Source organism: Bombina bombina, chromosome 11, assembly GCF_027579735.1.
Source record: "Bombina bombina isolate aBomBom1 chromosome 11, aBomBom1.pri, whole genome shotgun sequence".
NCBI lineage: Eukaryota > Metazoa > Chordata > Amphibia > Anura > Bombinatoridae > Bombina > Bombina bombina.
Window position 1 is genome coordinate 50,473,795 of NC_069509.1, and position 14,267 is coordinate 50,488,061.

The 14,267-nt window shown below is 40.6% G+C and overlaps 1 protein-coding gene across 1 annotated transcript in view; it reads right to left on the reverse strand.

The window, feature by feature from the left end:
* Positions 1–2,721: 2,721 nt before the first annotated feature.
* Positions 2,722–14,267, reverse strand: part of NME4 (NME/NM23 nucleoside diphosphate kinase 4) — a 42,973-nt gene continuing 31,427 nt past the window's right edge. Inside the window, exon 4 of the mRNA XM_053695296.1 lies at positions 2,722–3,633. Within this exon, the coding sequence (XP_053551271.1) occupies positions 3,513–3,633 (121 nt within the window). The 3' untranslated portion in view covers positions 2,722–3,512. The remainder of the gene's footprint in view (positions 3,634–14,267) is intronic.

Consider the following 14,267-nt stretch of genomic DNA (forward strand, 5'->3'; position numbering starts at 1 on the left):
GGAAAGGGGTGGAGTTCAGTGAATGTGGGTGAAGTTCCCATATATGGGGAGAGCTCTGTGATGGAAAAAGAGCGTGCGCCAGATGACCTGCACCCGTTGGTATAAACAGGACATGGTTGCTACTATTTTTATATAATGACAAAGAAAAGGAACTAGTTCATTAAGGATGATGTGGGTCTGGGCGAGGGTTGCCAATCCTTTGAAGCAAGCGGATGCAGGAGAAAATGTCTTGCCCTATTGTGCCAAGAGGTAGTTGACTTGCAGTAAAAGTAGCTATAGGAGCTAAGAATATATTCACGTTACAGTGTTTAGAGTTCCAGATCTATTAGACATCCTCCTACAGGTTGTTTAGAACCATTATTATTTTTTTTATGTCTATAATATAATTTTCTTAACTTGTTCAGAAAATATATATGTGACCCTATCTGTTCTATTTCACATGATTTTCCCTTTAAAGTGAAGGTAAAGTCTTCCGTTTCAAGACATAATTGCATTATGTACTGCTAACATAAGTTAATTGCTAAGTTGTTTCTTTTAAATCATTTTTTTTTATAGCTTTTTTTTATTAATATATAAAACTCCCACCGTTATGATGCCTGACTTCTCCCAACTACTATTTCCTGCTTTCCTTGTCTGACGTATACGTCTGTCTAAAGCGCATTCACGAGGCTCAGTGAAACAGTGCATGCGTCAATCGCGATTTGCCAATTGGACAAATTGTGCAGACAAACGCTTTATAATCAATATTCCCCATAACACTGTCATATAAGGGGTGAGTTGTTCACAGAATCCTCAACTCACCACATGGATTCCATAAAAGCAGATAAACCAAAATCACACCCAGACATCAGACGGAACCATACAATTAGTACACACTTTGGAACGCTGCAGCTTCTAAATAACTGTGTTGTCTGTATTAGAGGTGGCCGTAAGAACTCTCTCTCGTAATATGGGAATCCAGATCTAAAAAGGAGCACACATGCGTGAAACGGGAGTGAGCATGTACTCAGAAATGAAGAAATAAAGAGTAGCGCATGCACATATCAAGTCGGCAGATGACGTGGAGTGACAGCCGCCTAACGGCCAGAATTTTAAGTGGCTGATAGAAAAACGTGATCAAGAGCAAAAAAAAAAACAAAAAACCACCACCACACAGGTTGATTTTGCAGAGTTGAAAACGGTGAGTTAAAACAGCGATTACTTTTTCCCCCAATAATTTTTAAAATAAATCATGAATGAAAGTCATTAATTTTGATCATCTAAGATTAATATTTGAGATAGATATCAAGGTAACTTTACCTTCACTTTAAGTCAAGGGTAATATTTTGGGGGTCCTTGCTTACTTTTTTTTTCAAAAATGTTTTTATTGAGGAAGTATAACACCAATAAAGAATTAAATGATACATGGTTTCCTCATTATTTTGAATTATTTTGGTTATTAGTAGTCAAAGACGAAGTAGTTTGAAACAATTTTAACAGTAGTAAAAATTTTAACAGATCCCCATGGGTGCTACCGGATGTTTAGATCCACCCAATGGGGGGATAGAACAAAGCAATCAAGTAAATTGTATCGATCAGGGGAAACCAGTAAGGGGAATTACCCCAACTGGATTCCATACTTAGAGAACTAAGAGGAGATATCTCTCTCTTCAGTATCCAGAGACAAGAGAAATAAGCTAATGAAGAGAAGCAGAAGAAGGTAAGAAAACAGAGGATAGGGAGGAAAGGGGGAAAAAAAAAAAAAAAAAAGGGGGAGGGAGGTATGGGAAGAGAAGTCCAGGGAAGGAAAGGGGAAGGGATATCACAACAAAGAAAGCCGGGTGGCCGCTGAGTTTAGATGACTAGAAGCAAGTCTGAGATATCTAGGGAGGTCTAAGAAACCATTTACTCCAAATTGTCCAATATTTGTCTAAACAGTCGATGCCATTAAAAAAGCCCCTTTCCATAGAGGCTAGGTAGTCGGTGAGTTGGGTGACCTGGCCTAAACTTGGAGCCACCAATTGTTTCCAGGACCTAGCAATACATACCTTAGCTGCTGTCAGGATTGTGACCCCCAGCATTTGTTGGGGCTTCAGAAGGTCCTGAAGTCCTATATGAAGGGCCAAAGTTGGCGTCATAGGGAGAGGTATGCCTAAGTCTGAAAGCAGTGAAAATATTTCCCTCCATAAGTGAGCCATCTTTGGACATGACCACCATATGTGAATGTCAGAACCCAGCTGTCCACAGTCCCTCCAACACCTTGATTACTTTTTAAGGACAACATCCCACTAGTTATTTAACCATATTTAAAGGGGATATAAACCTATATTTATTGTATAAAGAAGTTAAAATTAAAAAAAAAAAAGAGGCGCTGTATTGTTTGCTCACACTTTCGTACATACCATTAAATTTTGAGACATGTATATTTCCTGGTATATTTTTTTTGTTCTGTAGCAACTATTTATTTTCTTTATTGTTCAAAGCAGGGTATCTTGAGGCATATTACTTTTTTTCCCCGCACAAAATATTGTATTTTGTGGCATGTATATCGCTTTCCTATTATGCAGGATATAGTATTTTAAGACTTAAACATACTTTGTTGTATGACAAGTTTGAGAATTTTAATGTACCGATTGTCTGTACCTATTTTATCAAACACCTCAAAATAAATTTATATATATATATATATATATATCCCCCCCCCACGAGAACTAAACTAGACAATGATAACACAACTCCAAGGGTGGTTAATGAAACCGAATATATTATGATGGGAAGGGTCTAAAGATGACAAACCAAAAATGTAAACACTTCAATGCTAAAAAGAATAAAAAAATTTCATTACACTTCAGCAAAAATCATTTGTATGACTGTTTCAGTGCTAGCATTTACTATGCACAGAGCATATGTACCTACTCAGTGAGCCGGACGTAGTATGTATTTATCAGTGATAATGCAAACGAAAACAGAGCAGGAACTATGTTTGAATTCAGGAGCATTGTACATATTTACATATGCTCTGTACCCAATACAGTCTGTCACTGAAGCAGTGATAACTAGCAGCACTTTTATTAATAGATGTATATAGGAAAGAGATGACTTTTCAAAAATGTTAATGCATTTATGTGTATTGCAATTTTATGTACGTCAAAGGCATTTTTTCCCCCCCATTTGCTTTATCTAAAAAGATGACATTTTAAAAAGTATTACTCATTTGTACTTGCAAAAAAACATGCTTCTATACGCAGGGAAAACATGCTTGTAGAGAGTGTCACTATCCACCAACAGAGATGTAGGAGTTTTCCTTATAAACCAGTGACCTATTCCAGAGAACTCTTGTACGCTGCCAGTTAATTCACAACAAACAGCTTTCAAGTTAACATTTTTCATATACATGAAATATAGAATATTTTAATTAAATGTCCCTTTAATATTGCTTCTTCCTGTAGATTAACTATTTTTTTTCTGGGCTCCTCAGTAGGATCTGATGTAGTTGTGCGTATCTAGATGTGCAGAGGAACCGAAGTTTAGCATCAAACTTGGTACAAGTCATTGTGGTCATTGGTGTCCCAAGTGACCAGCTCGCCGCTGTGAAACCACAAACTGATCTCCCGCTCAGCTACCTCCAGTGAATCGCTGGCGTGAATCACGTTCCTGGGAAACAAGTTAGAAGAAGAGGTCAAAGACAGTGCAAAGAAAGAAAATATGAGTTGTACAGGGAGAGGAAAAAATCTGAAATATATTTCATTCACTTTAAAATGTGTATTACATTTTAAAAGTGATATTAAAAAGGGACTCTGAACCCAATTTTTTTCTTCTGTGATTCAGATAGAGCATGCCATTTTAAGCAACTTTCTAATTTACTCCTATTATCAAAATTTCTTTGTTCTCTTGCTATCTTTATTTGAAAAAGGCATCAAAGCTTTTTTTTTTATTGATTCAGAACTCTGGATAGCACTTTTTTATTGGTGGATGAATTTATCCACCAATCAGCAAGAACAACCCAGGTTGTTCACCAAAAATGGGCCGGCATCTAAACTTACATTCTTTCATTTCAAATAAAGATACCAAGAGAATGAAGAAAATTTGATAATATGAATAAATTAGAAAGTTGCTTAAAATTTCATGCTCTGAATCACAAAAGAAAATATTTGTGTTCAGTGTCCCTTTAGACTCAATATACAACCCCCTATAAAACAGCACTGCAGCAAACGTATCGTGGCTACTTTTGTTGTAAAATATGTCTGTAATGTGTGTGTGTCTGCTCCATACAGAGAGGATGCTTAAAAAAGGTACATGAAACCCAATTTTTCTCTTTCATGATTTAGAAAGAGCATACAATTAAAAAACAAACAAATTTTACTTCTATTATCTATAATTTGCTTCATTCTCTTGATATCTTTTGCTTAAAAGTATATATTGGCTCACCCATGTGTATTGCTATTTCTTCAACAAAGGATATCAAAACAATGAAGCAAATTAGATAAGAGGTAAATTGGAATGTTGTTTAAAATTGTATTCTTTATCTGAATAATGAAAGAAAAATGTGGGTTTAATGTCCCTTTAAAAAAGGAACATAAAATGTAAAATAAAAATATATAATACACAGATATTATGTAGTCGGGGGGGGGGTCTTTATGTTTTTTTCCCTATAGTGTACAGAGCCCCCCCATGTGATCAAACCTATTTTTATATGTATGTATCCATCTGACCATTTTCTGTAGTGTAGGGACCCATCCCTTCCTCTCCTGAGATCATATTTAGCTGTCGTGTAGGGACCCCCTCTCCCGTGATGGGTCACCCACCTGCCTCATTACGTCCCTCTCACCAGCACACTGATGCATACAGTAGTGCTGCCTGTATCAGATCTGCCTTCATATGGTAACAGAATGATCAGTTCTCCCTTACCATATAAAGGAAGATACCTTCTGCCCCCAGCTGCAGTACTCCGTCAAAGCCATGCACCCTTACTAGACAACCAGGAATCATGGATGTTTAATAAAATTAATCATTCAAACAAAAACTTTTGGAGTGCACAGAAGTGGGAAGGATTGTACCACAGAATGATCTATCAACATTTGCTGCCCCCAAATCCTTCTGCCTATGCACAGGCCTAGAATGCCTACATCAAAATACACCACATAATTTCATATTGTGTTTAACAGACCATTAAAGGGACAGTCTAGCCAAAATTTTAAATTGCATGCCCTATTGTAATCATGAAAGTTTAACAACTTTCAATTTACTTATATCATCAATTTGCTTTGTTCTCTTGGTATTCTTTGTGGAAAGCTAAAACCTAGGTAGGCTCATATGCCAACAAGCCCTTGAAGGTCGCCTCTGTATTTTGACAGTTTGACACTTAGTTCATGTGTGTCATATAGATAACATTGTGCTCAATCCCTTGGAGTTATTTAAAAGTCAGTACTGATTGGGTAAAATGAAAGTCTTTCAAAAGAACTGAGATAAGGGGCAGTCTGCAGGGGCTTAGAAACAAGGTAATCACGGAAGTAAAACATGTATTAAATATAACTGTGTTGGTTATGCAAAACTGGGGAATGGGTAATAAATTATGCTTACCTAATAATTTCATTTTCCTCCGTGATAAAGAGTCCACAGCCGCATTCATCACTTGTGGGAATTAAGAACCTGGCCACCAGGAGGAGGCAAAGACACACCAGCCAAAGGCTTAAATACTCCTCCCACATCCCCTATCCCCCAGTCATTCTGCCGAGGAACAAGGATCAGTAGAAGAAATATCAAGGTGAAAGGGTGCCAGAAGACTATACACGAAAAACGCCTCCAAAAACGTGCGGGGGGCTGTGGACTCTTTCCCACGGAAGAGAATGAAATTATCTGGTAAGCATAATATAGGTTTTTCTTCCTAATGGGAAAGAGTCCACAGCCGCATTCATTACTTGTTGGAAAATTATACCCAAGCAAAGGGGACACTGAATGTCAAGAACGGGGAGGTTAAGAGGAGGCCCAAACTAAGGGCACCAGGACTGAACCACACCCCAGAAATAAAATAAAAAAAGGTCCCGCTGCATCCAAAAGCAGGAAGCAAAAACATAAATAAAAGAAGGGCCCCAAGGACAAACGACAGTCCCAAGCCTGGGTAAAAACCACATGCAACATCACTGAGCCAACAGGACTCGGAACGCACTATCGCCCAACGGCCGATCCCATACACACGCCCCCTAAGGGAACCCTGACCAACAACTCCCCAAAGGAAGAAGCAAGGTAGAGGAAAAACTGAACCAGCACCATGTCTTCCAAAAGACAGTAGACTAGCTCGGGAGACTCCAGAAAGCCTCCCGAAATGCCAGAAAAAAGGGCATCAGTCGTCAAACACGACCAGTCGGAGACCAAAAGAGAACCAAAAAAAAAAAAAAAAAAAAGTATCTAGGAAACCGCACAGACGACTAAATAGCAATAGTGCAGACACAGATAAAGGGGGGGGGGGGGGGGAAACTTGTCCAGCACCTCAGCTGTAGGGAACAAAAGAGAAAACATAATTTATGTAAGAACTTACCTGATAAATTCATTTCTTTCATATTAGCAAGAGTCCATGAGCTAGTGACGTATGGGATATACATTCCTACCAGGAGGGGCAAAGTTTCCCAAACCTCAAAATGCCTACAAATACACCCCTCACCACACCCACAAATCAGTTTAACGAATAGCCAAGAAGTGGGGTGATAAGAAAAAAGTGCGAAAGCATATAAAATAAGGAATTGGAATAATTGTGCTTTATACAAAAAAATCATAACCACCACAAAGGCGGGCGGGCCTCATGGAGTCTTGCTAATATGAAAGAAATGAATTTATCAGGTAAGTTCTTACATAAATTATGTTTTCTTTCATGTAATTAGCAAGAGTCCATGAGCTAGTGACGTATGGGATAATGACTACCCAAGATGTGGATCTTTCCACGCAAGAGTCACTAGAGAGGGAGGGATAAAATAAAGACAGCCAATTCCTGCTGAAAATAATCCACACCCAAAATAAAGTTTAATGAAAAACATAAACAGAAGATTCAAACTGAAACCGCTGCCTGAAGTACTTTTCTACCAAAAACTGCTTCAGAAGAAGAAAATACATCAAAATGGTAGAATTTAGTAAAAGTATGCAAAGAGGACCAAGTTGCTGCTTTGCAAATCTGATCAACCGAAGCTTCATTCCTAAACGCCCAGGAAGTAGAAACTGACCTAGTAGAATGAGCTGTAATCCTTTGAGGCGGAGTTTTACCCGACATAGGCATGATGAATTAAAGATTTCAACCAAGATGCCAAAGAAATGGCAGAAGCTTTCTGGCCTTTTCTAGAACCGGAAAAGATAACAAATAGACTAGAAGTCTTTCGGAAAGACTTAGTAGCTTCAACATAATATTTCAAAGCTCTAACAACATCCAAAGAATGCAACGATTTCTCCTTAGAATTCTTAGGATTAGGACATAATGAGGGAACCACAATTTCTCTACTAATGTTGTTGGAATTCACAACCTTAGGTAAAAATTCAAAAGAAGTTCGCAACACCGCCTTATCCTGATGAAAAATCAGAAAAGGAGACTCGCAAGAAAGAGCAGATAATTCAGAGACTCTTCTGGCAGAAGAGATCGCCAAAAGAAACAAAACTTTCCAAGAAAGTAATTTAATGTCCAATGAATGCATGGGTTCAAAAGGAGGAGCTTGAAGAGCCCCCAGAACCAAATTCAAACTCCAAGGAGGAGAAATTGACTTAATGACAGGTTTTATACGAACCAAAGCTTGAACAAAACAATGAATATCAGGAAGATTAGCAATCTTTCTGTGAAAAAGAACAGAAAGAGCAGAGATTTGTCCTTTCAAAGAACTTGCGGACAAACCTTTATCTAAACCATCCTGAAGAAACTGTAAAATTCTCGGAATTCTAAAAGAATGCCAAGAAAAATGATGAGAAAGACACCAAGAAATATAAGTCTTCCAGACTCTGTAATATATCTCTCTAGATACAGATTTACGAGCCTGTAACATAGTATTAATCACAGAGTCAGAGAAACCTCTTTGACTAAGAATCAAGCTTTCAATCTCCATACCTTTAAATTTAAGGATTTGAGATCCTGATGGAAAAAAGGACCTTGCAACAGAAGGTCTGGTCTTAACGGAAGAGTCCACGGATGGCAAGAGGCCATCCGGACAAGATCCGCATACCAAAACCTGTGAGGCCATGCCGGAGCTACCAGCAGAACAAACGAGCATTCCTTCAGAATCTTGGAGATTACTCTTGGAAGAAGAACTAGAGGCGGAAAGATATAGGCAGGATGATACTTCCAAGGAAGTGATAATGCATCCACTGCTTCCGCCTGAGGATCCCGGGATCTGGACAGATACCTGGGAAGTTTCTTGTTTAGATGAGACGCCATCAGATCTATTTCTGGAAGCTCCCACATTTGAACAATCTGAAGAAATAACTCTGGGTGAAGAGACCATTCGCCCGGATGCAACGTTTGGCGACTGAGATAATCCGCTTCCCAATTGTCTATACCTGGGATATGAACCGCAGAGATTAGACAGGAGCTGGATTCCGCCCAAACCAGAATTTGAGATACTTCTTTCATAGCCAGAGGACTGTGAGTCCCTCCTTGATGATTGATGTATGCCACAGTTGTGACATTGTCTGTCTGAAAACAAATGAACGATTCTCTCTTTAGAAGAGGCCAAGACTGAAGAGCTCTGAAAATTGCACGGAGTTCCAAAATATTGATCGGTAATCTCACCTCCTGAGATTCCCAAACTCCTTGTGCCGTCAGAGATCCCCACACAGCTCCCCAACCTGTAAGACTTGCATCTGTTGAAATTACAGTCCAGGTTGGAAGAACAAAAGAAGCCCCCTGAATTAAACGATGGTGATCTGTCCACCACGTTAGAGAGTGTCGTACAATCGGCAAAGATATTAATTGAGATATCTTTGTGTAATCCCTGCACCATTGATTCAGCATACAGAGCTGAAGAGGTCGCATGTGAAAACGAGCAAAGGGGATCGCGTCCGATGCAGCAGTCATAAGACCTAGAATTTCCATGCATAAGGCTACCGAAGGGAATGATTGTGACTGAAGGTTTCGACAAGCTGAAATCAATTTTAGACGTCTCTTGTCTGTCAAAGACAGAGTCATGGACACTGAATCTATCTGGAAACCCAGAAAGGTTACCCTTGTCTGAGGAATCAATGAACTTTTTAGTGAATTGATCCTCCAACCATGATCTTGAAGAAACAACACAAGTCAATTCGTATGAGATTCTGCTAAATGTAAAGACTGAGCAAGTACCAAGATTTTTTGCGCCAAAAAAGTCCGTGCCAAGAATGACGCAATAAAATGAAGCATTTTCAGCCCCCGCGAGCCTAACAGCCCACAGGGTAAAAAGTCAAATTTTTTAAAAGGTAAGAAAAATAATTGATTCAAGTGCATTATCCCAAATATGAAACTGACTGTCTGAAAATAAGGAATGTTGAACATCCTGAGTCAAGGCAAATAAATGTTTGAATACATATATTTAGAACTTTATTAAAAAAGTGCCCAACCATAGCTTAGAGTGTCACAGAAAATAAGACTTACTTACCCCAGGACACTCATCTACATGTAGTAGAAAGCCAAACCAGTACTGAAACGAAAATCAGCAGAGGTAATGATATATATATATATATATATATATCATTACCTCTGCTGATTTTCGTTTCAGTACTGGTTTGGCTTTCTACTACATGTAGATGAGTGTCCTGAAAAGGGAGGTAAGAGATGAATCTCTACGACCGATAACAGAGAACCTATGAAATAGACCCCGTAGCAGATCATTGAATTCAAACAGGCAATACTCTCCTCACATCCCTCTGACATTCACTGCACGTTGAGAGGAAAACCGGGCTCCAACCTGCTGCGGAGCGCATATCAACGTAGAATCTAGCAAAAACTTACTTCACCACCTCCATAGGAGGCAAAGTTTGTAAATCTGATTTGTGGGTGTGGTGAGGGGTGTATTTGTAGGCATTTTGAGGTTTGGGAAACTTTGCCCCTCCTGGTAGGAATGTATATCCCATAAGTCACTAGCTCATGGACTCTTGCTAATTAAATGAAAGAAACTGAACCAGCAAAAACTTCCTAGACAAAACACCGCTCCGTGGAGGGAAAAAAAAAATCAGAGATCCAAAACCCCCCCCACCCGAGAGCACGTCAACAGGGACCCACTGTATACAAAAAAAACAGACAGCTGAAAGTCAAAAAAGATGACCAGAACCACAAAGATGACCAGAACCACAGCTTAGGATCCTGAGATAAACAGGGACGTCCTTCACAACCGCAGAACCGCCGCAACGAGGACCGCCCCACAACATGTCAACAACAGTGAAAAGTCCAGGGACAGAGTCCCACCCCCCTCTTGAACGAGAGGGAGGAAACCCCACCAGCCAACTCGAAAGAGTGCAACCAGAAACACGGGCAGAGTCCCACCATCAGAGAAACACCAAACCCAGAGGTCCATTCCCAAGGGCATCTTCATCTCTGAAGCAGGGACAAAAGGAACACACCCCTAGAGTGAGAGAGGAAAAAAAAAAAAAAAAAAAAAAAAGGGGAAACCTTGTCCCCTCCCCCGGACACAAACTCAACACAGGGGTCAACACAAACCCAAAACGAGCCAGCTCCTAAAGGAGCAGAGACTACCCTAAGTAGCAATCTCGTGGCCCCATAGCAGATACCGGTGGAGAAGATCTGCAGACAAAGTGACTTTACTAAGGCCCTACACAGGATGCTGGTGCAAGGTTAGAGCACCAGAACAACGGACCCCCAAAGGAAGTCTAGAACACAAAGGCCCCGAGCAGCCATAAGGAGGGGACACAACACTCCAAGGAGAAAAAAAAAAAGGAAGAACCCCTTCCAGACACAACCCGAACGCCAGCGGGAAAGAAACCAGGACAAGAATAGACTGAACTATACCAACACCACTCGGAACCCCAGCCCAATCCCAGGTCCACAAAGAGACCTGAAGAAAAGGACCTCAACCAAAATTCCGGTCAGACACTCCGCACCCGAGAAAGGATCCTGAAAAATGGGAGATCTAGCAAAACCTTAGAGGTCAGCGGAAAAAAAAAACAAACAAAACAGATCAAGGCGATAGAACCCAAGACACAGAGCAAAAACTCTGCAGCATCCAGAAACTAGGGTCCCACATCGGTGCCCGACCCTAAGAGGGTGGAGAAAATTCTGGAAAAACCCAGAACCGAAACGAACAAGGCAACCCCCAATAAATCCGGGTTCCAGCTAAAAGAAGCCGAACTAGGCCCCCACATGGCCAGTCACAGGTTAGCCACCCCACAGCACCGCTGCCGGATCACAGAGAATGCAGGCATGATCCCGCTATGACTCGCATACCGACAAGCGTTCCACTGCTGATCCACGAAGAGGATCCATTAAAAGCGGAACGAAAACGAGGTCCAGAGACCTTAGGAGTCTAAAACCACCCAAACGGTAGCAAGAAGACCAAGGCCCAAAAAACGCCCTAGCGGAGAAGGCCCCGCCCCCTGAAAGGAGAACCAAAGTGACGCGGTGGAAGCCACCGACCCAGCCCGGGAGAGAGTGGCATGCTCAATCTCTCCCGTTATGCGGACCCGAAGGCCCGGATGTAGATGTATAGAGTAGTTTGTGAAAACAAAAAACACACAAAGGTCCCGCTGGACATCACTGACAACACAACAAAGTGCACACAAATTCCCGACCCAACAGTCCGGGAACAACTTCCAAGGAAGTAACAGAAGGCAAGACCATCATAGAAATTCCCGAGAGAACAGTCAAATAAAAAAGTATCCTAACCGGATGAAAGAAAAGAAGGCAGCCACCAAAAAAAAACTCTGGGAAAGGACATAAGCGACCGACAGGAGATGATCAACATCCCAAAAAGTCTAGCTCGAAACACCATTCGATGACACAGTCCCCGACTGATAGAGTAGAGGATCCCCCAATAAGTTGTAAAGACAGAGTAGAACGTGCAGCGGCGCAATCCGATAACGAAAGGTGCAACATGGAGGAATATTCACCCCCGGAGGTAACTGAATAGACCCACCCGAAGTCTGGACACCAGGATAAAATCGGGCAACACAACAACCGTGCAGAAACCTCCGGATCCTGCAGGCGAACCAGCGCCATCAAGATATTGAAGGGGAAATGACCCGCCATCTACAGGGGAAACAAACCACCCTGTGCGGAGGGAGAATTAACATTAGGGTTACCCGCAAAAACATAATTTATGTAAGAACTTACCTGATAAATTCATTTCTTTCATATTAACAAGAGTCCATGAGCTAGTGACGTATGGGATATACATTCCTACCAGGAGGGGCAAAGTTTCCCAAACCTTAAAATGCCTATAAATACACCCCTCACCACACCCACAAATCAGTTTAACGAATAGCCAAGAAGTGGGGTGATAAGAAACAAAGTGCGAAGCATATAAAATAAGGAATTGGAATAATTGTGCTTTATACAAAAAAAAAATCATAACCACCACAAAAAAGGGTGGGCCTCATGGACTCTTGTTAATATGAAAGAAATGAATTTATCAGGTAAGTTCTTACATAAATTATGTTTTCTTTCATGTAATTAACAAGAGTCCATGAGCTAGTGACGTATGGGATAATGACTACCCAAGATGTGGATCTTTCCACACAAGAGTCACTAGAGAGGGAGGGATAAAATAAAGACAGCCAATTCCTGCTGAAAATAATCCACACCCAAAATAAAGTTTAACGAAAAACATAAGCAGAAGATTCAAACTGAAACCGCTGCCTGAAGAACTTTTCTACCAAAAACTGCTTCAGAAGAAGAAAATACATCAAAATGGTAGAATTTAGTAAAAGTATGCAAAGAGGACCAAGTTGCTGCTTTGCAGATCTGGTCAACCGAAGCTTCATTCCTAAACGCCCAGGAAGTAGATACTGACCTAGTAGAATGAGCTGTAATTCTCTGAGGCGGAATTTTACCCGACTCAACATAGGCAAGATGAATTAAAGATTTCAACCAAGATGCCAAAGAAATGGCAGAAGCTTTCTGGCCTTTCCTAGAACCGGAAAAGATAACAAATAGACTAGAAGTCTTTCGGAAAGATTTCGTAGCTTCAACATAATATTTCAAAGCTCTAACAACATCCAAAGAATGCAACGATTTCTCCTTAGAATTCTTAGGATTAGGACATAATGAAGGAACCACAATTTCTCTACTAATGTTGTTGGAATTCACAACTTTAGGTAAAAATTCAAAAGAAGTTCGCAACACCGCCTTATCCTGATGAAAAATCAGAAAAGGAGACTCACAAGAAAGAGCAGATAATTCAGAAACTCTTCTAGCAGAAGAGATGGCCAAAAGGAACAAAACTTTCCAAGAAAGTAATTTAATGTCCAATGAATGCATAGGTTCAAACGGAGGAGCTTGAAGAGCTCCCAGAACCAAATTCAAACTCCAAGGAGGAGAAATTGACTTAATGACAGGTTTTATACGAACCAAAGCTTGAACAAAACAATGAATATCAGGAAGAATAGCAATCTTTCTGTGAAAAAGAACAGAAAGAGCGGAGATTTGTCCTTTCAAAGAACTTGCGGACAAACCCTTATCTAAACCATCCTGAAGAAACTGTAAAATTCTCGGTATTCTAAAAGAATGCCAAGAAAAATGATGAGAAAGACACCAAGAAATATAAGTCTTCCAGACTCTATAATATATCTCTCGAGATACAGATTTACGAGCCTGTAACATAGTATTAATCACGGAGTCAGAGAAACCTCTTTGACCAAGAATCAAGCGTTCAATCTCCATACCTTTAAATTTAAGGATTTCAGATCCGGATGGAAAAAAGGACCTTGCGACAGAAGGTCTGGTCTTAACGGAAGAGTCCATGGTTGGCAAGATGCCATCCGGACAAGATCCGCATACCAAAACCTGTGAGGCCATGCCGGAGCTATTAGCAGAACAAACGAGCATTCCCTCAGAATCTTGGAGATTACTCTTGGAAGAAGAACTAGAGGCGGAAAGATATAGGCAGGATGATACTTCCAAGGAAGTGATAATGCATCCACTGCCTCCGCCTGAGGATCCCGGGATCTGGACAGATACCTGGGAAGTTTCTTGTTTAGATGAGAGGCCATCAGATCTATCTCTGGGAGCCCCCACATTTGAACAATCTGAAGAAATACCTCTGGGTGAAGAGACCATTCGCCCGGATGCAACGTTTGGCGACTGAGATAATCCGCTTCCCAATTGTCTACACCTG